The 25,411-nt window shown below is 61.7% G+C and overlaps 1 protein-coding gene across 1 annotated transcript in view; it reads left to right on the plus strand.

Annotated features, from left to right (window-relative positions):
- HMCN2 (hemicentin 2) overlaps window positions 1-25,411 on the plus strand; it is a gene marked incomplete at its 5' end in the record, with an annotated part of 149,849 nt that overhangs the window by 93,771 nt on the left and 30,667 nt on the right. The window contains 29 exons of the mRNA XM_040481195.1: window positions 331-506; window positions 1,560-1,656; window positions 1,832-1,951; window positions 2,923-3,084; window positions 3,858-4,139; window positions 5,172-5,339; window positions 6,663-6,776; window positions 7,406-7,492; window positions 8,249-8,440; window positions 9,160-9,333; window positions 9,424-9,537; window positions 10,087-10,229; window positions 10,813-10,963; window positions 11,584-11,802; window positions 13,337-13,450; window positions 13,837-14,024; window positions 14,602-14,698; window positions 14,924-15,085; window positions 15,247-15,360; window positions 16,271-16,473; window positions 17,174-17,255; window positions 18,810-18,941; window positions 21,311-21,454; window positions 21,551-21,710; window positions 21,810-21,934; window positions 22,394-22,577; window positions 23,586-23,683; window positions 24,187-24,453; window positions 24,910-25,091. Of these exons, the coding sequence (XP_040337129.1) occupies window positions 331-506; window positions 1,560-1,656; window positions 1,832-1,951; window positions 2,923-3,084; window positions 3,858-4,139; window positions 5,172-5,339; window positions 6,663-6,776; window positions 7,406-7,492; window positions 8,249-8,440; window positions 9,160-9,333; window positions 9,424-9,537; window positions 10,087-10,229; window positions 10,813-10,963; window positions 11,584-11,802; window positions 13,337-13,450; window positions 13,837-14,024; window positions 14,602-14,698; window positions 14,924-15,085; window positions 15,247-15,360; window positions 16,271-16,473; window positions 17,174-17,255; window positions 18,810-18,941; window positions 21,311-21,454; window positions 21,551-21,710; window positions 21,810-21,934; window positions 22,394-22,577; window positions 23,586-23,683; window positions 24,187-24,453; window positions 24,910-25,091 (4,451 nt within the window). The remainder of the gene's footprint in view (window positions 1-330; window positions 507-1,559; window positions 1,657-1,831; window positions 1,952-2,922; window positions 3,085-3,857; window positions 4,140-5,171; window positions 5,340-6,662; window positions 6,777-7,405; window positions 7,493-8,248; window positions 8,441-9,159; window positions 9,334-9,423; window positions 9,538-10,086; window positions 10,230-10,812; window positions 10,964-11,583; window positions 11,803-13,336; window positions 13,451-13,836; window positions 14,025-14,601; window positions 14,699-14,923; window positions 15,086-15,246; window positions 15,361-16,270; window positions 16,474-17,173; window positions 17,256-18,809; window positions 18,942-21,310; window positions 21,455-21,550; window positions 21,711-21,809; window positions 21,935-22,393; window positions 22,578-23,585; window positions 23,684-24,186; window positions 24,454-24,909; window positions 25,092-25,411) is intronic.

Genomic DNA, 25,411 nt, shown 5'->3' on the forward strand with positions numbered 1-25,411 from the left:
GAGAGATCCTGGGTCCCCTCTGCCCAGTGTCCCTGGCCAGAATCCTCTTGTAAAGCACACAGCCACACGTGGGGGTATCGACGTGGCTATGCGTCACCATCCTGCTCAGATTTGGGGGCCTCCTCTTGGAGCAGGACTGGGAAGGTCCTTGCGGGGAGGATGACAGGCCACAGCTCGGGTCGGAGGCCCCCTCCCAGCGCGGACCCCCCCCCCCCCCCATGCCCTGCTGTTTGCTCCTGGCTGCCGGAAGTGGCCGGGCCTGACCCCGGGCCTGGCGTCCTGCCGGCCCCACCCACGTGCCTGAGACCCCTCTCCTGCCCCCTCCCGCAGTGCCCCCAAGCATCCTCGGGGAAGAGGTGAACGTGTCCGTCGTGGCCAACGAATCCGTGGCCCTGGAGTGCCGAAGCCAAGCTGTGCCCCCTCCCGTGCTGAGCTGGAAGAAAGACGGCCGCCCCCTGGAGCCGCGGCCCGGCGTCCACCTCTCCACAGACAAGGCCTTGCTGGAGGTGTGCAGGGCAGGGCCTGGGGGGGGGGGTGCCCTACGAGATCAGTTCAGCTCAGCGTGACCCAGCGCCCGGGGCACATTCTCCTGACCTGGGCAGGAGCTGCTGCAGGGGCCTCGCTCGGTCCCCACAAAGCCGAGCCGCTCGCATTTCACCTGTTTTTTACTCCTTCTTCCAAAGCCTCCTGGCCTTTGGGGATGGGAGCCCTTCGTCGGGCCTCTGGCCCAACAAGGGGAGGGTCGATGAGGGCCGGGGACTGTGGGGACCGCAGCCTGGATTTAAATCTCAGTTCCACCTCCTCCTGGCTGGGCCGCCTCAGGCAGTGTCTCGACCACACCGGCCTCCGGTCTGTCACCTGTAAGCACATCGGTGCTGCTCTTCTGGGGTGGCCGGAGTTCAAAGCCAGCCCCTAGAATGGCTCATCCATGTCCGCTAGGGGAGGGGAGGTACTTCTCCAGCTGTTGGGGAGAAACTTCCACTCCAGCCTCTTCCTCCTGCTCCCACCCCTCTACACCTTGTGATGTGATCATTCCCAACTCTGAACACCTCATTTTGGTTTCCCGTACCCACAACTTAGCTTTCGTCACCTCCTCCGTCAGGATCTGACCTCTGAGGACGGGACCGACCCCCACACCCCACCCCCCACCCCCCACCGCCCAATCCTTCTTCATCTTCTACCTTCCCTTCTGGTCTGCTCTGATGGACTTTCCAAAGAGGCCGGGAGCAGATTAAAGGCGGGAGAGGGGCTGACCCAGCCACGTGCGCACCGTCCTTAGCGGGGCTGGGCTGTGGATGTGAAGTGGGGGGAGGCGGGCAGGACCACCATCTGGGGAGCCCAGTCCCAGTGCCGGCCCACGTCAGGCCACCACAAGCTGTGGCTTCTGGAAACGTCACGGTGCACCAGGTAGGGGAGGTGCTATCATTGCCCCCAGGTTCCAGGTGGGGAGGCTGGGGCGCGGTGAGGTCAGATGACCTGCCCAAGGTCACACAGTCTGTTCAGGGGTGACCCCATCTCGGTGCTGCCCCCGCTGATGGCTCATTCTTGCTTTCGGCCAGGTGAGCAGAGCAGAGGTGGGGGACGCAGGCCGCTATACCTGCGAGGCACTGAACCAGGCGGGCCGCTCGGAGAAGCACTACAACCTGAATGTCTGGGGTGAGGGTCTCGGGGGCTGGGCTGGGGTCCCTCCCCTGTCCCTGCCGTGGCTGGCTCTCATGCCCCCAGAGGAGTGCTGCCTCCATGGTCCCGGGATCCAGGTTTTTTTCTGTTCCCCGCCCCTGTCCCTTCCCGGCCCAGCACCTACCTCATACGCCTCTCTGTTCTCCCCCAGTGCCTCCTGTGTTCCCCTCGAGGGAACCCCGCATCCTGACCGTGACCGAAGGGCACCCCGCCAGGCTGTCCTGTGAATGTCGGGGCGTCCCCTTCCCTAAGATCTCCTGGAGGAAGGACGGTATGATTGCCTCCCTCGCCCAGCCCCGCCCTGGGTGCCCCCCACAGCGGAGGGCTGCTCCTTGCCCTCGCTGGGTGCCCCTCCCCCCAGAGCCTAGCTGAAACAGAGACGGGTGGGCTTATGACACTGGGGGTAAGGGTGCTGTTTACAGAAGTGACAGTGCCCTCAGCCCCTCTCTGCTCGGTCCCTGAGTCTGCCAGTGAGTGCTGGGTTGGGCCGCGGCCTTCTCTTCCAGAAAGCCCTCCCTGACTCCCACCCTAGGCTGGGGCCTCCTTGACATAACCCCTGAGTGTTTACCTGTCATGTAACCACCCTAGTTCTTCAATGTCTGCTTCTCCATGAGTCCGTGAGCCCCGTGAGGTGTCGTCTTGGCCCCCCTGAATTCCAAAATTGGTATAAAACGGGTGCTCAATAAATACTTGTCATTCATTCATTCACTGAACCAATAGTTGCTGAGGGCCTCTCCGTGCCAGGCCCCGTTCTGGGTGTTGGAAATATGGCAGTGGATTGGGGGTAGTCAGGTAACAGGGAGTTAGCGAATAACTTAGATAGATGGTAAGTACTACCTATGGAGGAAAATAAAGCCAGGAGACGGAGGAGGTGTTTGCAGTTTCAGGCTGGGTGGCCACGAACGTTTGGCCAAGCAGGATTTAAGAAGGGGAGGGAGGGGTGAACATGAGAATATGGTAGGGAAAAACATTTCAGGCAGCGGTCTTAGCAGGTGCAAAGGCCCTGGGGCCGGGCTGGGATTCAGGCGGGACCGGATCTGCAGGCAGACCCGTGATGCGGAGAAGCCCAGGGATTGTGGGAGCTCAGGGATGGGATTTGGCACTCAGGGAAAGCTTCCTGATAGATGTGCCGTGTAAGTGGACGCCTTCAAGGGTGAGCGGAAGCCGGCCAGGACGGGTGGGAGGACACACATTCCAGGGGGAAGGACCGGGGACCAGGGGCTTCTTTCTTGCTGCCTCCAGGTCAGCCCTTGCCAGGGGAGGGGAACAGCCTCGAGCAGGTGTCAGCGGTGGGGCGGCTGCTGTACCTGGGACAGGCCCAGCCGGCCCAGGAGGGAACGTACACCTGTGAGTGCAGCAATGTGGCGGGCAATCGCAGCCAGGACCAGCTGCTGGAGGTGCATGGTGAGCCGGGCTGGGACGACCTGAACCCGGTGGAAAGGGCCAGGCGGGCGGGCCACCAGGCACCCCGGTAGGGCAGACCCCACCCTCCAGAATCCGAGCAAAGACAGAAACAGTGACGATGAGAACAATTTCCCGTCCCCCCTTGGCCACTGGGGTTTTACGAGCTGCCCCCCGTTCAATCAGCCTCTTCCAGCTCGTGACCTATGCGCGTGCGCGTGAGAGGGGCGCCAAGATCCCAGGTAGCCCCCCGTGGGCCCGGAGAAACAAAGTTTATCTGGACAAACCTCTGTGAGGTTCCTGCACATAACGGGAGCCTGTCCTGCAGCGATGCAGTTAAATACCGCAGGCTTGTAGACATCTAGAAAATTCTAGAAAATAAAACCCAGAAAAGCGCCGTTCAGCATCCCACCTATGGAACGACGCCCTGCCCCGAACAGTCCCAGTGTCCCGTTTAGGCCCCAGGAAGCCCCTCGTTTCTGAGGAAGGAGACCCCTCACAGATCTTCAGGGCTGTGCTGTGACTTTATTCTCCAAACAGAGGGCCTGCCCCTGATTTCCAGGGTGCAGGAGAGGGGCCGAGAGGTACTGGGGCGGCCCCCGTTATAGAGATGGAAAACGGAGGCCCAGAGAGGTGAGGTCACCCGGCAAGGTCACACAGCCAGGGAGTGGCCGGGGGAGCACAGGCGGAGTGGGGGCCAGCCCGGCTCGCGGCAGACGCTTGGTGCCCCGGTGGCCACAGCAGCCCTCCCTGACGCGCTTTCCCCTCATCCCCAGTGCCGCCTCGGATCGCCGGCCCCCGGGAGCCCCACACGCAGGTCTCTGTGGTCCAGGACGGGGAGGCCACTCTGTGGTGCAACGTCACAGGGAAGCCCCCGCCCAGGGTGACGTGGGAGTGGGGCGGCCAGCCGGTGAGGGCCGAGGCCGGCCTGCTGCTGCGGAACCAAGGCCAGAGTCTGCACGTGGGGCGGGCGCAGGCTGCCCACAGCGGACGCTACACCTGCGTGGCCGAGAACGTGGCCGGAAGGGCCGAGAGGAGGTTTGCGCTCGCCGTGCTGGGTGAGGACCCGCAGCGTGCTGGAGGAGGGCGGGATGCGGGGCCCGCTGGGGAGAACAAGGCCCGTTCCAGCTGCCGGTACGGCCCCTGGTTCTCCCAGGAGTCAGGCCTGCTGTTGGGGGAAGCCTTGAACCCCGCTCTCAAAATCAAACAGCCTTCATTTCCTCCGTCCCTCTCTCCCTTACTTGCTGTTCCCCTACTCTGTTCCTCGCACTGGGGAAATAAGCAGTCTCTATCCCGCGTGACTCCTGTGTGGTAGGGGGAACCCAGGGCCTAGGAGAGACCAGGAAGAGCCTGAACGCTTGTCAAGGGAAGTCAGGGCGGCTTCCTGTAGGAGGTGACCTTTAAGCTGAACCGTAAAAGCTGAGTGGAAGCTAACCAGGTGCCGGGGTGGGGGAAGGGGATGAGTGTGGGGGGGGAGGGGCAGAGGGAACACACTGTACAGAGGCCTGGACAGGTGACACAGCACTTTCGGGTGACCGCCGCCACATCCTCGTGATTCCAGTCTTTTATTGAGCGCCTACTGTATGCCTCAGGGTGGGGGCAGGAAGTGGTAGGAGATAAGGTGAGCAGGGATGGGTTTAGCGAGGCCTCTCTCTCATCATGGCCCCACCCCTGCCACTGCCTCGGGATCCCTGGAGCGTGACCTCCTTCTGAGTGGGTCCTTTAGAAAGCACAGAGGTGCTTGGCGTGTGGGTTTAGGGGGCATATCTGTGTCCACCCCGGCCCTAATTCCGGTCTCGTTGCTGAGCATTGACTCCACACCAGGCAGTGTGCTGAGTTCTTACTGAATCCTCCTGGCATCCTTCTGAGGGAGCGGGGAAACTGAGGCCCAAGGTTCGGCTACTGCCAAAGCCCAGCCTGTGGGCACCCGTCACTCCCTCCAGCGGGAGCCACTCTGATCTTGTCACTTCTGTTCCTCAGACTCTCCCGACCGGGGGTGGGTGTCCTTGCGGGGCACAACTGTTGGGGGACAGGGAAGGAGCATACAGCCCCCATATGCGGCCTGAGTGTGGTTTCTCCTCTGTGTCTAGTGCCCCCAGAGCTCACCGGAGACTTGGGCCCAGTGACCAACGTCTCCGCTGCCCTGCACAGCCCCTTGACGCTGCTCTGCGAAGCCACAGGCGTCCCACCCCCACGGGTCCGCTGGTTCCGAGGGGAGGAGCCCATCAGCCCCGGGGAGGACACCTACCTCCTGGCAGGTGAGGTGCCAGCCAGGGGAGAGTCTGGTCGTCAGGTCTGGCCCTCTGCCTCCGCCTCTGTTTATCACTTGCCCCTGCCCACTGACCCTTCGCTGCCAGGCCTGGTTGGGAAAACCATTTAGCCATCGGTCCCCCAAGAATGCAGCCGAAAACACTGGCTAGGTGAGGTAAACAACTGGCTTTAAATAAGCGTGGAAAAGACTTCCTGCTCGGTTTCCCTCCTGAAGACGGACAGCGACTATGTGCACAGTTAAGGCTCTGATAAGTCTTGCAGCAAAAGTTCTCATGGCATGTCCATAACATGCCCCAGGACAGTGACACACTTTCAAAATGCTGAGCCAAGCACCTTCTCCTCTGAACATTCATCCTCCCCACAGAGCTGGTTTGTGATAGTTCTTACTGGGGAACTATGAAAGGGGAAACTGGGGCCCAAGAGGCAGTGTCCCATCCACGTTTTGCAAGAACCTCAAGAGCCCCCTGAAGTTCAGCCTCGGTGACCCAACAGTTGTTCCACGTAGCCAAAGCTGGGATGACAAATTAGGTTCCCCTGTGCACCACTTCTGAGCACTTGGTGGGGACTGCTAGATGCCTTGCGATAGGAATTCAGAGACTGCATCTGGGCGGAGGAGAGCATGGTGATCCATTGGTGATGTCTGCCCCCGGGTGATCTATTGGTGATGTCTGCCCCTGGGGTGATCTACTAGTGATGTCTGCCCCGGGTGATCCATTAGTGATGTCTGCCCCCAGGTGATCCATTGGCGATGTCTGCCCCTGGGGTGATCCACTAGCGATGTCTGCCCCCGGATGATCCATTAGCGATGTCTGCCCTGGGTGCAGGAATAGCAGTAATGGTGTATCCGGTGTATCTGCCTTCCCTGGGCAGGTCTTAGATGATCCTTGGGTTTTCCTGGGAGGAACTGACTCACCTCTGAGAGGTTCTTGGGAGAAGGTGGCTTTTTTTCCAGGGCCACCAGAATCCCATGGCAGGGGGTGGGGGGGCGTCAGGAGTCTGACCTGGACCAGGACTACAGAGCCCATTTTTAGCCCTAGTCAATTTCTAGAACCAAGGGTAGCCAGCTTACAGATCCTTCTTGTTAGAACAGGGCCCTCAAGTTTACCCATGCACTAATGTCTGGGGCTCTCTCTACCTGTTTATCCTCCTGGGCCTTAGTTTTCCCATCTGAGGAATGGAACGCTGGGGGAGGTAGACACACAGCGAATTGCCAAACCTGACACACTCCTCTTCTGGTGGGCAGCCTGGGTTCAGCTTGGGACAGAGGCTGTTCAGAGCCGTGCCTGGAGTCCACTCCCCTCCCTCCCCAGGTGGCTGGATGCTGAAGATGCCCCGGGCACAGGAGCGAGACAGAGGTTTCTACTCATGCCTGGCAAGCAACGAGGCTGGGGAGGTTCGGAGGAACTTCAGTGTGGAGGTCCTGGGTACGCCCTAGCCCGTTCCTATGAGCACCCCACGAATCCCTCCTCTCTTGTCTTGGAGCTTCTGGGGGCTATCCCCAGGACTAAGGGCTCATGCTATAGGGGGCACTCAACACAGGAAGGGGGGAAAGACCAAGCCTTATTTTGTTTGCCTCATCAGCGGCCTCTGCTCTGAAGTTGCCATGGAACTTTCTGGAAAGAGCAGGGACTAACCCCAAGTGACAGGGGGCACATATTTTCAACACCACCCAACTGTCTTCACAGGAAGGGGGGAGGGACCAAGCCTTGTTTTCTTTGCCTCATCAGCGGCCTCTGCTCTGAAGTTGCCATGGAACTTTCCGGAAACAGCAGGAACTAACCCCAAGTGACAGGGGGCACACATTCTCAACACCACCCAACCGTCTTCCTCTGATCAGGGCCTTCCCGCAGAGGCACTGGGACTTCCCTCAGCCAGCAGCAAATGTTTATGGAACTCACTGCCCGTGGGAGCAGGCCTAAGAGGATGGGAAACCGAGGCACGGGAAACCGAAGGCGGTTGCCTTGGGCACTTGGTTCTGGGCTCTTCGCTTCCTGATTCATGGTCGTTCAGCCAACCCTGGTCAGTAACCGTCCATCTCCCTGCTTCTTCCCAGTTCCTCCCAGGATTGAGAACGAGGACCTGGAGGAGGCAGTCAAGGTCCCTGAGGGGCAGACAGCCCACCTGACGTGCAACGCCACAGGTGAGGGCCACTCACGGTGGGTTGGGACAAGCATGAGAAGTCAGCTTCAGAGAGGAGGGGGTGCCCGGGGCTTCCGGCCTGCCCCCAGCCCCAGTGCTCCCTGTGGAAGGTCTCTGTACATCTTGAACTTGGCACCACATCCCTGCTCATCTTCGCACTGGCTCTGCCTCTGCCCTAAACACTCCTCCCCACTCCTCACCTGGCTAGAGACCTCAACTTCCAGGACTTTCCACAACGCGTCCTTGGCTGATCCCTTGGGCCCGTGGGCTGCCTCCACTGGGGTCCCACAGGCCCCAGGGCTTTCTTGTCCCAGCCCCAAGCACCCTGGACCATAGTAACCTTGACATCTGTATACCCCAGCTGGGATCTGAGGTCCATGAGGACCCAAGGACTGTCTTGTCACCGTGGTTCTCCCAGTGCCTACCAGAGGAGGCTCCCATTAATGCTTGTGGACTGGGGGGGGGGGGGGGGGGGGATGGGTGAATGGATGAAAGGAATAACTTGCCTTTCTGTCTTGCCTGTCTACACCAAGCGATCTCTGCCCCGTCCTCCCTAAAGAAAAGGCAGTCAGCCACATAGGAAAGGTCCCGGGCCAGGCTTGGAGGCTGCTCCTATGTCGTGCCCTGCTGCAGGGGCCTCTGGCCTGAGAATGGAAAATCTGTGTCCCCTGCCCTATCCCGGAGCCACCTCTGACCTCTTGGCCAACCCAGTCAGAACCTTCTGAATGGTCTCCTCTGCCTGTCCCCCTCCTTACAGGCCACCCACAGCCCAAGGTCACGTGGTTCAAAGATGGCCGGCCCCTGGCTGGTGGAGACGCCTACCGCATTTCTCCAGACGGAGCTCTCCTGCAGATCGTCCAGGCCGACCTGTCTAGTTCGGGCCACTACTCCTGCATTGCAGCCAGTGCCGTAGGGGAGAAGACCAAACACTTCCAAGTTAGCGTCCTGGGTAAGTGCTGGGCATCTCCGGGCCTCCCTGGGCGCCGAAAGGAGGGGGAGCCAAGGTGGCCAGCTCCGAACAGACAGCTTCCCACAAAGCACTTCCATTTTTTTCTTTCCCATTTCTTCAGGTTCAACAACAACAAAAATAGTCATAGCTGTATTGGCTGAACGTTTGTCACGGGCTGGGCGTTTGCACAGGCCTGATTGGTTGGACAAGCCAAGGGGGTGGGAGATGTGCTTGTCCCTCTGTGCCACCAACGAAGCGCTGAGGCTTGGAGAGGTGACAGGGCCCCCAGGTGTCCGTCCGTCTGCCGAGGGTAGTTGGCACGGACTGTCCCGGCAGGAGAAACGGGGATCTAGAAAATGAGAGGACTTAATAAATAAAATCTGCCTGTACAAACGCTGGGGGTGAAAGGGACGGGCCCCTGCAGGACCTGAAAGAGGAAATCTTAGGACCAATGAGAGCAGAGGGAGAGGGGGACAGATTGGAACACAAGCCGAGTTGACAGGGCTCTGGTACATGAGTCGATGGGCTGGCTGTTAAGAGCCTTCTGGGGAAATTGAGGCGGGAACCGTCCTAAACTTCCCCTGGGGCACTGCGTAGCGGTGGAAAGCGTAGGCTCAGAAGCGAAGCACCAGGAGCTGAGATCTTTCTGGATCCTCGGGCCCAGGATTAGGGATCTCTGTTAACGATCGTGGCACCCCCCCACCCCCGCCTCCCAACAGTGGTTCCCACCATCCTGGGAGTGACCGAGGACAGCGCGGATGAGGAGGTGACAGTGACCATCAACAACCCCATTTCTCTGATCTGTGAGACACTGGCCTTCCCCTCCCCCACCATCACTTGGATGAAGGACGGCGCCCCGTTTGAGGCCTCGAACAACATCCAGATGCTCCCAGGTGATGCCCTCTGTCGGTTGGAGGAAGGGACTGGTGAGCCTGAGTTCGTGTGACCTCGGGGGTGACCCTGCCCCCTGCCCCCACAAGCAGGCACCCACGGGCTGCAGATCCTGAATGCCCAGAAGGAAGATGCGGGACAGTATACCTGCGTGGTCACCAATGAACTTGGGGAGGCCATGAAGAACTACCACGTGGAGGTGCTCAGTGAGTCGGGGACCCTCCCGGGCACCGGCAGGGCGGGCAGGAGGCCGCCTGGGAGCCCTGGGGCCCCGGCACCTGGGCCACATGGATGCCCTAGGTATCTTCATGTGGCTTACCTCCTCTGACGGTCCCCAGGCAGCCAGGGCTGACTCAGTCATTGTAGGACCAAGGGCACCAGGAGATGGAAACCAGTGAGTTAGGACTTGGGCCACATGGACGCAGATTCCCGCCAGTCCCGGTTTCCTGCTGTCACCCGCGCCGCGGTGCGGCCAGAGGCCCTACACCTTGAGACCTGGCACCCCCAGAATGGCCCCCAGAGGTCACCCCAGGAAGTCCCCCACCTCAGACCTGCCCTGTCCCGTAAATCGCTCTCAACCAACACTCTCTCCCCTAAATGAACAGTGACAGGAGCGGGTCGGTCTCCAGGGTCCCTGTGGCTCTGCTCTTGGGAACCAGCCGCCCATTTCTGGGACGGCCCTGGGGCCACGGCGGGCACTGGGTCTCAGCAGCCCTTTCCTAAGCCTGCTCCTCAGACCCCCTTGTGGCTTTCAGTCCCTCCTTCCATCTCCAAAGACGACCCCTCGGGGGAGGCCGGCGTGAAGGAAGTGAAGACCAAGGTCAACAGCACTTTGACCCTGGAGTGTGAGTGCCGGGCCGTGCCCCCGCCCACCATCAGTTGGTACAAGGATGGACGGGTAAGCTTGGGGCCCCGGGGTCCCCCTGCTTCTGCTTGGAACCTTCCAGAGAAGGCAGTCAGAGTACCTGGCCCCAGAGCTGGCCTGGGCCCTGCCCCACTTTATATTTTAATAAGAAATCCAGCTCTTTGTAGGTAACAGCTGTCATCAACATTAAACTCCACATTCACCTGTTTAACTCACCCGGGTTTTCGGCTACACGGGTTCAGGGTTCAAAACTAACCCTAACCCTACCCCTCACTTTGTGTTGTATTTTTAAAATTTTATTCAACTCTAAGGACTCTCATTTAGGTCTTTTCTGCCCCTTCTTTCTTTTTTTTTTTTTTTTTTAACGTTTGTTTATTTTTGAGAGAGAGAGAGAGAGAAAGACAGTGAGTGGGGGAGCGGCAGAGAGAGAGGGAGAGACAGAATCGGAAGCAGGCTCCAGGCTCGGAGCTGTCAGCACAGAGCCCGATGCGGGGCTCGAACCCATGAACCACGAGATCGTGACCTGAGCTGAAGTTGGATGCTTAACCGACTGAGCCACCCAGGCGCCCCTGCTCCTCATTTCCGACCACCCCCCCCCCACTCTTCCCACCCCCAGCCCGTGACCCCCAGCCAGCGGCTGCGCATCCTGGGCGAAGGCCGGCTCCTCCAGATTCGGCCCACGCAGGTCTCGGATTCAGGGCGATACCTGTGCGTGGCCACCAACGTGGCTGGCGAGGATGACCAGGACTTCAATGTGCTCATCCAGGGTGGGTGGGGGCCGGTGGGGGCGGGAGCGGCACAGGTGGGGTGGGGAGTGTCCCTGCTTCTGGAATGGTCTAGCAGGAGGACTCTGTCCCCGGCGGCTGGCTCTTCTTCTCATTGCTGGCCGCCATGTCTTACCCCCAGACCCCTGGCCCAGGCCTCTTCCCTTAACTGACTGTGACCTGGGGACATCACTCCCTTCCCCCGCCTCCCGGCCTTGGTTTTACCTTCGTAAGATGTGGGTCATCCAATCAGGTGGCCTCGGGGGCCCCCTCCACTTCTGAAAGCCAGTGGTTTTGTGCCGCTGTGCTCCGCTCAGCAAACCCTAGTTACGACTTCGTGTCTGCTTCCACCCCTGAGAGGTGTCACCATGCCACACAGTCTCTTGAGTCCACTGGACGTGAGCTGCAGAGGGCAGAACTCTATCCCAGTGCCTAGCATAGTAGCTGCTCAATAAACACTGTCTGAAAGAACGAGTGTCTTCGAAAGCTGCCTCGACCTCAGGGGTCTCCTCTAACAGTGGACTTCTCCAGCCCTGAGAGAGGCTGGCACGGGAGTCTCTTGGAACAGAAGCGCACCCCCATCCCTCAGCTGTGCGTCCTAATGGCTCTGTCCCCCACCCCAGTGCCCCCCATGTTCCAGAAGCTGGGCGATGCCGGTGTGGACTTCGAGATCCCGCCCAGGGAAGAAGAGGTCCGCGGTGGGGTGACGGAGTACCGGGAGATTGTGGAGAACAACCCTGCCTACCTGTACTGCGATACCAATGCCATCCCTCCCCCGGAGCTCAGCTGGTACAGGGAGGGCCAGCCCCTCTCGGCCGCAGACGGGGTGTCTGTTCTACAAGGTAGTTTAGGGTGTGCCCGGGAGGTCGGGGCGTCTGCAGGCAGGGATCGGGGGCACACTCACCTCGGACTGCCCATACGTGTCCTGGGAACTCTCCTGTGTGCTGCTTGCTCTGTGACCGCGGGCAGGCCGCACAACCACCCTGGACCTTAGCTGCCTTTTGTAAACTCGGGCTGGACACCCTTTGCTTATTTGAAGGCAGGAGCAGGATCCCCCTTTGCCTCTGGTTTCTAGAACGAGCCCACCTCTGGGCTTCAAGGTCTGTAAGGTCCTGGGATAATTGGCCAAAGCTGGTGTCTTTCTCTGCAGGGGGAGGCGGTTCCTTTGTTGTGATCTCGTGAGGACCACACTGGGGCGGGGGGTGGGAGTCCAGGCACGGAGCCCTGTATCGTCTCATCAGGGGGGAGATCATGTGACCTTTCAACGTAGGATTTGGCCTGTGTCCTGCCAGGCCAGGGGCGATGGTGGGGCTGGCTGGGGGAGCCCAGGCCTCTAGACGAACAGGGCCATTCCAAGGGTCGTACTTTGGTGCTCGCAAAAGAAGACAGCCTCTTGGAGACGGACGAGAGGCGATGCTTACTGAAGCTGCTTATCGCTGTCAGAAACCCCCGGACTGACCCCTCAGCCCGGCTACTGCCCTTGGACTTGGACACTGATCCAGATCCTGGGTACACAGTGAGCTCAGTCACATGCTGATTCCTACCTCAGGTCCCGACCAGAGGTTAATCCCAGCCATCAGCTGATCCCCTGGTCCTAGCCATTAACCCCCAACCCTACCACTGCCCTCTGACCCTGGCCACCGACCCCTAAGCATGGGCACATGGTGGTGGTGGCCACAGGTGGACCTTAATTCTGAACCTGACCATAGATCAACTTTACGTATCAAGTGACCCCCCCGCCCCTCCCCCCCCACCACGCCAAAATGCAGCCACTGTTTCTGCAGTCCTAGCTACTGTCCCCAGCTCTGTAGGTAACAAGCCCCTGCTTCTGACCCTGGCCACAAGCACACCACAGCCTGGGCCAGCGATCCCCCAACCCAGACTCCTGAACTCATAGTGACCCCAACCCTGCTCCGCTGGAGACCATCGCTAGCCCCCTCCATAGATGCCAGGATCTGGCGCTGGCTGTCTCTTGATCACAGAGTCCCAGGTGACACCCCCAGCCCCCCGCTTCCCCCTCCCCCGCAATCACCACAGCCCAAGAGCTGCCTCCTCGCCTCCGAAAAGCCAACGCCTGGACCTTTGCCCAGCTCTCTGCCCCCTCCCTCTGCCTTCATCACGGAGCTGGGCTCAGCGCCGCCGGGCACTCTTGGGAAGCCTCAGTCCTTCCATCTGTGAGATGGGAGTGGTCCTAGCACACAGAGTCAGAGGCCGGGAAAATGCTCAGCCCAGGGCCCGGCACCCCGCAGGCGGGGCAGGCTGATTCTCCTCCATTTATCTCCGAGGAGGTGGGCTAGGGACGTCTCCCAGGTCCCCTCCAGGGGAAAGAGCGGGCCTCCTTGCCCTCGTTCAGGTCTCGGTCCTGTGTCCCCGCAGGAGGTCGGGTCCTGCAGATTCCCCTGGTGCGTGCAGAGGATGCCGGGAAATACTCATGCAAGGCCTCCAACGAGGTGGGCGAGGACTGGTTGCACTACCAGCTGCTTGTGCTGAGTGAGTGGCAGGCCTGGGGCCCGGGGGGGTCTGGGTCTGCAGGGCCCATGGCAGGGGGTGGGGAGGGGCTCCTTGCCGTAGGGGCTCAAGGCAGAGTGCATAGCCAGTCCTGCTGTACCGAGAGGTTGATAACATAAGGCACACGACCTTGGACTGGGGGCAGATTCCAAGTGGCTCTGTCGCCTTGGGCAAATCACGGGCGTCCGTCCCTGTGCCCCAGGGTCCCTAGCTGTGGCGCCGAAGGGGGGCTTGGCCGGTAGGGCACAGGGATCCCCAGCCGGAGCCTGGCGCCACGGGCTGCTCTCACCTCCACACCCGCCCCCCTACCCCAGCGACCTTTCCCAGGCAGGCTGCCCACTCCTCAACCTGCTCTCTCTGACCCCCAGCCCCACCTGTGATCCTGGGTGACACAGAGGAGCTGGTGGAGGAGGTGACGGTCAACGCCAGCAGCACCGTCAGCCTCCAGTGCCCGGCCCTGGGCAACCCCGTGCCCGCCATCTCATGGCTCCAGAACGGGCTGCCTTTCTCCCCGAGCCCACGGTTGCAGGTCCTGGAGGACGGGCGCGTCTTGCAGGTGAGGACGTCCCCCGTGACTCAGTCCTGCTGGTCCGGGGACCAAGGAGCTGACGTTATCTGTGCCAAACGAGGCTCTTTGCCCGAGAGCGTGTTGGAGCCCCTGGGATTAAGTTCTGCCCACCAAATAATCCTACGTGAGGAGCTCGCTGGCAGCCCAGGGCCACACGGAGTACCCGCAGAGGACACATACGTGTGCCACATCTGGAACCCGACGCGGCAGGAAAGCCGCGTGACCCTCACAGAGCTGGGCCCGGCACCCTCGGTCACCCAGATCCAGGCACAGCTGTACGGGTGCCCAGCACAGCACGGAGCGGCCCTGCTCGGGGCTGGGGTTGGGGGGGGATGGTTGTCACCATCTAGTTTGCTATAGGGAATCACCTAGCACCAAGCTCACGCTGTGCCCCGAATGTCCCAAAGAGCCCTTGACGGACGTGGGTGGGGGGGTGCCCCTCGAGCACTGCTCCGTGCAGACAGAGGCGGCGGGCAGACAAAGGGGCCCTCACGGTCCTTCCTGGGGGAGCCCAGAGCCCACAGGCCCGTGGTGTCTCCCGGGCACCTTGTCCCTGTGCCCGCAGGTCTCCACGGCCGAGGTGGCCGATGCTGCCAGCTACATGTGTGTGGCCGAGAACCCGGCGGGCTCCTCGGAGAAGCTCTTCACCCTCAGGGTACAAGGTGAGCCGGGCTGAGCCCCTGCTTCCTCCCTGATCTCTGAGCCTTGTGTCGTCATCCGTGGGGTAGTCGTGACAAATAGTCTTGACTGCACAGCCGTGCTTAAAGATGCACCGAGGCAAGGCGCCAGGAGTTCCGAAGGGCCGTGCTCCACTCTGTGGCTCCCTGCCCCCCCGACCCGAACGCGCTCTCATGGGTCTTTCTTTCTCTCGGTGGCTGCGGGGACAGCCCCACCACGAATCACAGGCCCAAGCTTGGAGCAGGTCACTGCCACGGTCAACAGCAGCGTCTCCCTGTCCTGTGACGTCCATGCTCACCCGAGCCCTGAGGTCACGTGGTACCGGGACGGGCAGGCCGTCTCCCCGGGAAAAGAGATCTTCCTCCGGCCTGGTGGGTAAACTGAGGCTTGGAGCCCAGGCTGAGGCTGTGTGGGGAGTCAGAGTTGCTTCCCCAAACCCGGTGTGGACCGGGAGTCTGGGAGGACTTGGGGACTGTGGGCCGGGGCCCCGGGGCCTATTTGCTGGTGCGAGGGGCCGGGTCCCCCCACACAGGCACCCACACGCTGCAGCTGGCCAGGACGCAGCCGTCAGACTCCGGGATGTACATGTGTGAGGCCCTCAACGCCGCCGGCCGAGACCAGAAGCTGGTGCAGCTTAGCGTGCTGGGTACGTCCTGCCTGTCCCCCACTCCTTCAGTGAGCCCTCGGCCCCACACGCTGAGGCGGCACAGCCAGGAAAGGGGGCAGCCGGCCCCAGGGGGAGCCTGGGATGCCCTGCACCCTCTCTGGGCAGCAGGGTGGGTAACATCCTGGCCTGTAGAGTTGGACACGTTGCGTCTGAGACCCACCTGTGCGCTTCGTTGCTCTGTGATCTGGGGCAAGTCGCGTTCCCTCTCTGAGCCTCAGGCCTCCCGTCTGTAAGGTGACGGTTGGCACAAGGATGGTTTGTGACTGCTTACCCGGCACGCCATGAGCCCCGAGGTCGAGGAGGGGACAGCAGGACAGCCGCGGGGGGGCTGGCCCAGGAGGGGCCCTTCCCAAGCTGATTGATCCGAGGTTCTCGGCATGCGGCCTTTGTCGGGGCCTCTGGTCTTCAGACTCCTCTTGGGGAGAAACTGGCCCAAGTCGTCATGACCCAGAGCTCACTGGAGGTTTCCATCTAACCCCGGGGCCGGTTGATTTATTAGCGCGGTGTTCACCTGCTGTGTGTGCCCTGTGGCGGCTCCTGTGGGCTCACGGCCGGGGGTGGGGGCTTCTGTGCTGCTTTGCTGGAGGGACGTGGGCTGTGGGGGACCCCCATGGGGGGCTCTGACCCAGCCAGGGCCTGCCCCGTGCAGCAAAGAGCCCAGGAAGGCCATCGGAGGATCTCCCCATCTAAGAAACTGAGGCCCAGAGAGGGCAGGAGGCTTTTCCCAGGACCTGGACTCTTGTCCCCCCGCTCCCCGGGTCTGTGTCATCCCTGGGGCCGGCTCCACTGCGTGACCCCTGTGGGCCTCCGTCGGCTGTCTCCCCTGGCTGGAACCAGGGAGGACACCGGGAAGGCTGCTGTGCCTCAGTCCGCTCACCTGTTTTCCCAGTGCCCCCCACCTTCAGGCAGGCTCCCGGCGGCCCCCAGGATGCGATCCTGGTCCGGGCTGGGGACAGAGCAGTCCTGAGCTGTGAGACCGACTCACTCCCTGAGCCGACCGTGACCTGGCTTAAAGACGGGCAGCCCCTGGTCCCGACGCAGCGCACCCGGGCTCTGCTGGGTGGGCAGAGGCTGGAGGTCCAGGACACCCAGGTGAGCGGCCCCGAGGCATGGGCGGCACTGGGTGGTCGTGGGGCCCGGTCCTGGTGAGCCCAGGAGGCAGGCAGGGTCAGGCAGCTGCGTGGCAGGGTGTAGGGACGGACACCTCCTTAGTCTACAGGGCCTCGCACCAAGTTGCTTAGCAGCCTGCGGGGCAGGTGGTGTGAGAAGAGCACGGGGCGCCAGAGCTGGCCCTGAACCGACCTTGAGCCGTCCGTGCCCCGGCACCTGCCTCCATTTCCCTGGGATCTAGAAGCCTTCTCCAGGCCCCCCTGGCTGCGACCCTCTGGGAGCCTGCTCTGCCCACCCTCCCTGGTGTGGATTAGACGCTCACAAGTGTTTGTTGGATGGATATTTGCTGCTCCTCTGGGAAACCTTGCTGGGCTCCCGTCTCCTGGCCCAGCTCTGTCCCCCCGCCGTGAGGGGCTTTTTCCTCCGGGCTTCGCTGATGTGCAGGCCCAGGGGCGGGTGGGGGTCCGGAACCTATGCACTCACCCTCCAACAACCCTCCTGCTTCTCGAGGCTCTTGGGAAAGGCCAGCGGGTCCTGTCTCCTCTTCGGCTTCCCAGGCGGGACCAGCATATGTGGGGAGTCCCTTCTCCAGAAGGGTCTGAGGCCTGGGTGTTTTGGGGGGCCCTAGGTATCCCCCTCCCAGCCTCGTGCACACCATCACCGCGTGCTCTTTTTGTCCCAGGTGTCGGATAAAGGTTTATACAGCTGTAGAGTCAGCAATACCGCGGGGGAAGCCATGCGGACGTTTGTCCTCACTGTCCAGGGTAAGCTGGGGACCAGCCTGAGAGCATTGCCGTGGGACCCCCTGGCAGCCCACAGGGCCGCCAAGGATGGGAGGGGCAGTAGGTAGAAAGAGTCAGTGGCCCTGCGTACTTAGGGCACAGGATACGGCACTGAAAAGCCCAGGACTGTTGTTGACTTGCTCTCTGGGGCTCAGCAGGGCGCCTTGGTTCCTCTGAGCCTTGGGTTTATCTTCCGGTGAAAGCAGGAAAAGTGATACCTGCCTAGTCGGCAGACAGGGAGCGTTCGATTGACGGGCTGCCGTGAGTGTATCTATAAAGCGCCCAGCACGGCCCTGGGAGAGTCAGGCAGTTGGAGCCCTGCGGCCACGTCGCCACTAGTTTGAGCCCTGAGGGGCCTGCTCCCTCAGCCCAAGGACAGAACGCAGATGGCATTTGACTGGATGTGGCTCAAGCTGGGGGGAAAGGGGGAGCTCGCTTTAGGGAGGTAAAGGATGAAGGCTCAGCCAGACTTTCTTGGCATCAGGTATTGTATCAGTTAGAGTATAAGCTCCGCTGTGTAACAAAGAGACCCCAAACCCCAGTGGATTAAACGAGAGAGAACTTTACCTTTCTCGTGCAAAAGCCCAGAGGTGAGTGTCTAGGCTGGGGGTCGGTGGGGGGGGAGCTCGGGGCCTTCCGAGTGGTAGGTAAATTACTGAGTGGTAATCTGGGGCCCGGGATCTTTCCGTCCCGTCGGCCACCCGCCCCTTAGGGCACTGCCCCTGTCCACATGCATCCCGCCCCAGTTCACAGGAAGCAGAAAGGAGCAGGAGCAGAGGGCAAGCATTTTTGTTTTGAGCGAGTGATGCCCGGATCCCGTCAGTGGGAATATAGGCCGCTGGCCGCAGCAGGCTGCAAGGGAGACTGGGAAATGTCGTTCTACCTGAGCGAGCCCGTACTCTGCTAAACTGCTGTGCGAGATGGGAAGGACAGGTGCGTGTGGGGGGGGTGGGGGGTTGGGGGGGGCGGACATCAGTTGTCCGCCCCAGAAGGCAAAGCCAGGAGCCTGCCCACCAGGCAAGTAGCAGGTGGAGCCAACCGTGAGCCATATTGAATACGGCTGTTGAAACTTATCGACACCGGGTTTGCTGCTTCAAGCCTTCTCCTGTTGGCTGCTTTGACGGGTGGTGAGAAGCGGGGGGGGGGGGGGGGGAACGTCTGGTCCCTGAGGACAAAGATGTTTCATCCCGAGCACAGCCATTTTTGTTCCACTGGTAGCGGTTGCCTGGGACGCGTGACGCCATCCTGGCTGAGCAGGAGAGAGTGTTGGGATCGATTAGTGATGTCTGCCCTGTTCACAGCCGGGCACTCACCATCCTTGGGCTGAGCGGACCCCTCTGGGCTCTGCTTCGCAGGCAGTTGCTGGTTCTGTTTACATCTGTGAGTGAGGCAACCTTTATTGCTACCGATGGCAAAGCATAACACGTCAACTGCTAACCAGAAGGAAGAGCCCGTTGAGTGTCCCTAATCCGCCCGAGCGGAAGGAAGGGGGCCGCGGAATCTTAGGATCCTGGCAATCTGGCTTCTCTCCTGCAGTGCCCCCAACATTTGAGAACCCCAGGACAGAGAGAGTGAGCCAGGTGGCCGGGAGCCCCCTGGTGCTGAGCTGTGATGTGACCGGGGTCCCTGCACCTACTGTCACTTGGCTGAAGGACAGAATGCCTGTCGGTGAGTGCATCCCGCCCTCTCAGCGATGACACAACGATGGCAGCGACCTTGGCGAAATCAAAGGCCGGCGGGGTCCTGTCATCCCAACCCCTATTTGTCTTTCGACCCGATCGGCCCTTGAAGCCCCCGTGTGGAAAACCATTCCCGTGGGGGCTCAAAGGCTCCCTGCGTTTGTGTCCACAATCAGCTGCCACAAGTTGGGTGCAGGGTGGGTGCTGAGGGCCCGGCCGGCCTGCCCCTGGGCTTGGCGTCGGCCCCCAAAGCTGCTGCTTCCCCCAGCAACTCCGCTCCGTCTGGCCCGGCTGCTGGTCACCCCCCCTGTCCAGGCCTTCGTCCCTCTCCCCTCACCCACCCGTAGGTCTATCGGCAGAGCCCTCCCTTCGTCAGCTGCTAGACACCTCTGGTGCCAGCCAGCTCTCTGGTGCCCGTAGCCGTTCCCTTTCCGGCCACCACGGTCCCCCTGCCCCGGGAGGGCAGCAGCCCCCACACGGGTCCTTGGCCCAGTCCACATCTCTGGTGCCGTCTCCAGACGGGGAGGAAGGGATCTCAAAGTGCAGCTCTGAGGAGGTCCCTTGTCTTTTCTCTGTCTCTCTGTCTCTCTCTGTCTCCCCCACCCGACCCTCCCTCAAATACAGCTTTAGCAAGATTCACATACTGTGCAATTTATCCGTTTAAAGCTTACGATTCCATTCTTTTCAGTATATTCACCGACCATCCCCACAATCAATCTTAGGACATTTTTATCACCCAGAAGGAAACCCCATTTCCCCCCCAGACCTGCCCCCAACCCCAGCCCTAGGCAGCCCCTGGCCTGTTTTCTGTCTGTGGGTTTGCTTGCTCTTGGACACTGCACACAAGTGGAATCATGCACTGTGTGACCTTTTGCGACTGACTTTTCTGCTTAGCATCCTGTTTCCAGGGTCCATCCGTGTAGTAGCGGGTGTTAGTTCTTCACTCTTTCTTTCTTTTAAGTTTATTCATTTGTTTTGAGAGGGGGAGAGAGAGAGAGAGAGAGAGAGAGGCGAGAAGGGGCAGAGAGAGGGGAGGAGAGAGAGCAAATCCCGAGCAGGCTCCATGCTGTCAGCACAGAGCCCGATGCAGGGCTCGAACTCACGAACAGTGCGATCATGACCTGAAACCAAGAGTTGGATGCTTCACCAACTGAGCCACCCGGGCGCCCCCGTTCTTTCTTTTAAGTTCAAGTTTTTCTCTCTTTTTTATGGCCGACTGTTCACTGTGGGGCTATATCATATTTGCTCTATCCTTTTCATAGCCGGTGGACGTCTGGGTTGAATCCCCCTTGGGGCTCTCATGAATGATGTGCTGTGAATGTTTAAGGACGAGTGTCCGTGTGGCTCATGCTCTCCTGTCCCTTTGGGCTACACCTGGTTGTGCAACCTCTCTGGGCCCCATTCTCCACCTCCTCTCATGGCACACGCTGTTTCCTCCCGGAAATACCCACCCCGGGCCCCCCACCCCCACCCCGCCCAGTGCCTCTACTGGCTGGTTGATACCCGCTTGGTTCAGCTGAGACCGACCCCCTCCTAAGACCTGCCTGACCCCTCTTGGCCCCCTCGGGGGCTTCACAGGGCTGGTCGCGCAGGGTCCCGCGTGTCTCGCTGTCTCCGCACTTTGAGCCCCTAGAGGCCACGGGCCGTGTCTCACTCGGCTTTGATCCCCAGGCGGACAGCCGGACGTGCAGTCGTTGGTTTAGTATGTTTCGTGTCGAGAGACTGGCCGCACAGTTGAGAACCCGGGTGAGGGTGGCCCGGCCTGGGCTGGGCAGCCAGGGGAGGCTTCAGGCCGAGGTGCGGCTGGAGAGACGGGGGCCATTCCAGGCTGGAGGGGGGGGGGGGGGGGGCAGGTGCGTGCAGCCTGAGCAGAGGCCCTGGGGAGCCCCTAGTGAGACTTGCATCGGGGCCCGGAAGTGGTCAGTGAGTGGCTGATTTACCCTGATTGGATGCCCTGGTGGGTGACAGCGGGCAGGGTAAAGATGGAGTCGGGGGCGGGAGTGGAGGGGGGCCCTGAGGGTCCACAGGAAGAGGGCCAGGTCTCGGACACTGAAGGAAATGGGGCACCTTGGCGAGAAATGCCAGTAGGGACAGCTGTGGGTGGGGCACGGGGCCCTTAGAGACCCAGCTGAGGAAGGTTGTGATGTAGGCAGCAAAAGACCCTGCCCCTGTCTGGGCCTCAGTTTCCCTGTGAGCCCCAGAAGCGGGTGGGCGGTGCCAGGGTTCCTGGGGTCCCGCGAGTGTGGGGGATGTGCGCCTTCTCCAGGAGTCCCGTGACTTGCGTGTGGGGCCCCGTGGTGGCGCCCGGGGCGGTGCGGCCGTGCGGGTGAGGGCCTGGCACGTCCTTCCGTCCCACAGAGAGCAGCGTGGCGCATGGCGTGGTCTCCCGGGGGGGCCGCCTCCAGCTGAGTCGCCTGCAGCCCGCCCAAGCTGGCACCTACACATGCGTGGCGGAGAACAGCCAGGCCGAGGCCCGCAAGGACTTCGTGGTGGCCGTGCTGGGTACGTCTGCACCCTGTGCCCCGCACCCCCGTGTCCCTCCCCCCTCGCCAGCCCCCGCGCGGGCCCCCGCCTCACCATGGCCCCCCACCCCCGCAGAGGCCCCCCGGATCCGGAGCTCGGGTGCCACGCAGGAGCACAGTGTCCTGGAGGGGCAGGAGGTGCGGCTGGACTGTGAGGCGGACGGGCAGCCCCCGCCCGACGTGGCCTGGCTGAAGGATGGTGGCCCGCTGGGCCAAGGCGTGGGCCCCCACCTCCGGTAAGGCCCGCCCCGTGTCCTCCCGGATCCCCACCCCCCACCCCGAGCAGCAGCCACAGCCCCTTACGTGCCGGCTCTCGGCTCTCCGGCCCCGAGCAGGTTCTACGTGGACGGCGGTGCCCTGGTGCTGAAGGGCCTGAGGGCCGAGGACTCGGGCGCCTACACCTGCGTGGCCCACAACGCGGCCGGGGAGGACGCCAGGCTGCACACAGTGAGCGTGCTGGGTGAGCAGCGGAGGGGCGAGGAGGGGGGCGGCTCTGCCCTCCCGGGGCTGCCGCAGCCGGGCCACTGTGGGGCCTCCACCGGGGGCATCTGGAGGGGGGATGCCGGGGCCGGGATGCTGGAGACCTGGTTCCAGCCCCAGCCACGTCCACGCTGTGAGCCAGGCCACCATGCGGCCTCTCTGGGCGTCTGCGTCCTTTCTTAGACTAAAGGAACGAGCGCTCCCGGCCCAGGGGCGCGGCGGGAGAGTTGGGGAGTAGGGGGGTGGGTGAGAAGAGAGCCACGGGGTGAGCCCGTGCCCCCCTGTGCTGGGCTTCTTCCTCTCCTGGCACCGATGTGTGGCTCTAAGAACCCGGTACGAGATGGTTGCTGCTTTCTGGAACTTGCCCGAGAGGATCCCATCTCCCCCACCCAGACCCTCTTCCTCAACCCCCTCACTTTTCCTCTCTGCCCACTCCTAGTTCCTCCCACCATCGAGGAGTGGGCAGAGGGCTCGGGGACCCTGGTGAGCAGGCCTGGGGAGCTGGTGACCATGGCGTGCCCCGTCCGGGGCTCCGCGCCCATCCGCGTGAGCTGGCTCAAGGACAGGCTGCCCCTGCCGCTGTCCCAACGCACTCGCCTCCACAGCTCGGGCCGCACCCTCAGGTAGGGGGGAGGCTCCCCGGCCCCTGGGCCAGCTGGTCCCAGACACGGTCTCCCGGCAGCTTGGGTTTCGGAGCACATCTGAACGGTTTTCAAATAAAAATAATACATACAAGCATACAGAGGTCTGTGATGGGGACCCACCCCCAAATGGAACTCCAGTGACAAAAGAGGACTCTGCCCTCAGGTTCTCCCAGCCGAGGGAGGGAGGCAGAGATCCAGGTGATGACATCTGGTGCTTTCCAGTTCGGCCTGCCTTGGGGTGGAGGAAAAATCAGGGAAGGCTTCCTGGAAGAAGGCTTCTGAGCCTTCTTCAACACTTACGGAACGCCTGCGGTTTGCAAGTGCAGTTCCGGGCACTGGGAATAGAGCAGTGAGCAAAACAAAACCTCTGCCCCTGCAGCTGCTTCATCAGGGGAGGAGAGCGGACACTGGGTAGAATGTCACAAGGGATACACATGCTGAAGAATAAAGTAGGGGAAAGAAAAAATGAGAGGTAGCAGTGGAGGCTGGTATTTTAGGGTGGTCGGTGATAGGCACTCAGATAAGGCGACATTTGAGCAGAGGTGGGCGGAGTTAAGAGAGGGAGCTGAGTTGATTCAGTAGGGAGGAGCTTCCCTAACCGGAAGAGGGTTAGAGCAGCAAGTTCAAAGGCCCTGAGGTGGGCATGTGTCCGTGTATTCAAGGAATGGGGGGAGGCTTGCGGGGGTGGGGGGGACCAGCAGGCAGGTGTCTCCTTGGGTGAGACAGCGCAGCCGGTGGAAGTGGAAAAGCAGGAAATCTGGCCTCGGGGTGAAGTGAGTCAGAGAAGGCAGCAGGGGCCAGGGAGTCTGGGGCTTTATTCTGGGGGCACCCGGGAACCGAGGAAGGGGTTTGGGGCCGGCCGTTCAGGTGAGTTTCAGAGCTGCCTCTCTGACAGGCAAGCCACTGGGAGACAGGAAAAGAGAAGGACTGTTTTCATGAGCCACCTCCCCTCCCTCTTTCCGCCTCCACCCCTCTCGAGGGGTTCAGGATTTCCCAGGTGCAGTTGGCAGATGCTGGCGTCTTTACCTGTGTGGCTGCAAGCCCGGCTGGTGTGGCCGACAGGAATTTCACCTTGCAGGTGCACGGTACGGACCGGGGGAGGGGGGTGGAATAAATGTGTCCCTTGGCCTTGGGCGTGAGAATCAGGCCCCGTGGGCAAACGCAGAGACTCAGTCTTTGATTCGCTCGGTTGCTCATTCATTCACGCCACAAGCAGCCGTTAGACCCTGCGGTGTGCCAGGGCCTTGCTGGGCACCGGGGTGCGACAGTGAGCAGCAGAAGCCCCTGCCACCGGTGGGGGGGGCGGGGTCAGTGCAGGAAACAGCTCTGTAAAGAGGCAGTCGGAATTCCAGGCAACTAGTGACAGCAGGGGAAAGAGAGGAAGCTACGGGAGCCCAGAAGAGGCCGCCTCGACTGGCCTGGGGGGTTCAGGGAAGGCTTCCCGGAGGAGGCGAGGTCTACGCTGAGGACTGGAGACGAGAGGGAATAGTCCAGGAGAAGGGCGTTCTGACTGATACAAGAAGAGCCTGCGCAAAGGTCCAGGGGCGAGGGCCATGCGAGGACTCGTGCCCGCTCTTGCCCTCCACAGTGCCCCCTGTCTTGGAGCCGGTAGAGTTCCAGAATGACGTGGCGGTCGTCCGCGGCTCCTCGGTGGTCCTCCCCTGTGAAGCCCGGGGAAGCCCTCTGCCGCTAGTGTCGTGGCTGAAGGATGGCGAGCCCTTGTTGCCCCAGAGCCTCGAACAGGGGCCCAGCCTGCAGCTGGAGACAGCGGGAGCTGGAGACTCGGGCACCTACTCCTGTGTGGCCGTGAGCGAGGCGGGGGAAGCCAGGAGGCATTTCCAGCTGACGGTGATGGGTGGGTCATCTGCCCCCCCCCCTGCCCTGCACCAGCGTCTCTGGGCCCCGGGGGCGTCGGAGAAGGTGGCGAGGGAGGTGACGCCCCCTGGTGCATCTCCCCAGGGACGGCTGCCTGGGTGCAGGGTTTGGGGGGAAGGGCGGGCTCATACCGGATGCCTCGCTGACCTCGACGCGGGGGTTGGATGGCCCTCGTTCTCCTGGGGCTCTGCTTCTCAGCTCTGTCCCCCAATCTTGTAGAGCGGAGACAAAGCGCCTGTTGTGTGCTTGCTGGCTTTAAAGCACAAATAACTGTCCCAGGCAAATGGGCCCGTGGTTTCTGGTGTTCTGCCCCGCCCCTCCGCCTTTGGTGGCCCCTTCTGCGGTCAGCGTCCGGATGGTGGGGGCTTGGAGATGCACCCCAGCACCCAGCGCTGAGTGCAGCCGCCATGCTGACCCCGGGTGGGGTGTTTTGCAGATCCCCCCCACATAGAGGACTCGGGCCAGCCCGCAGAGCTGCTGCTGACTCCCGGCACCCCCTTGGAGCTCCGCTGCGATGCCCAGGGCACCCCGCCGCCCAACATCACCTGGCATAAAGACGGGCAGGCCCTGAGCGGGCCTGCAGACAGCAGTAGGGTGCTCCGGGTAGAGGACGTACAGGTGCAGCTTCCCCACTGCTGTGGGCTGGGGCTGGCGGAGGGGAGGGGAGGGGAGGGCAGGGGACGAGAGGAGGAGGGAAGGACCCCACAGCACTTGGCAGTTAGGCTGAGCTCTTCCTTCGTGTGGGGGTCGCCCACCTGGGCCAATGCCCTCGAGAGCTCCCAGCCAGGCCAGGGCCAAGGCTGATGCAGAAACCGGGTCACTCCCCAGCCGGGCCAGAGGAGGGCTGGTGCAGTCAAGGGGCACTTCCTGGAGGAGGCAGGCTTTACCCTGGCCGCAAAGCAAGGGTGAGATGGAGATAGAGAAGGAACATCCCAGGG

Source organism: Herpailurus yagouaroundi, unplaced genomic scaffold (assembly GCF_014898765.1).
Source record: "Herpailurus yagouaroundi ecotype Mexico unplaced genomic scaffold, PumYag 160, whole genome shotgun sequence".
Lineage (NCBI taxonomy): Eukaryota > Metazoa > Chordata > Mammalia > Carnivora > Felidae > Herpailurus > Herpailurus yagouaroundi.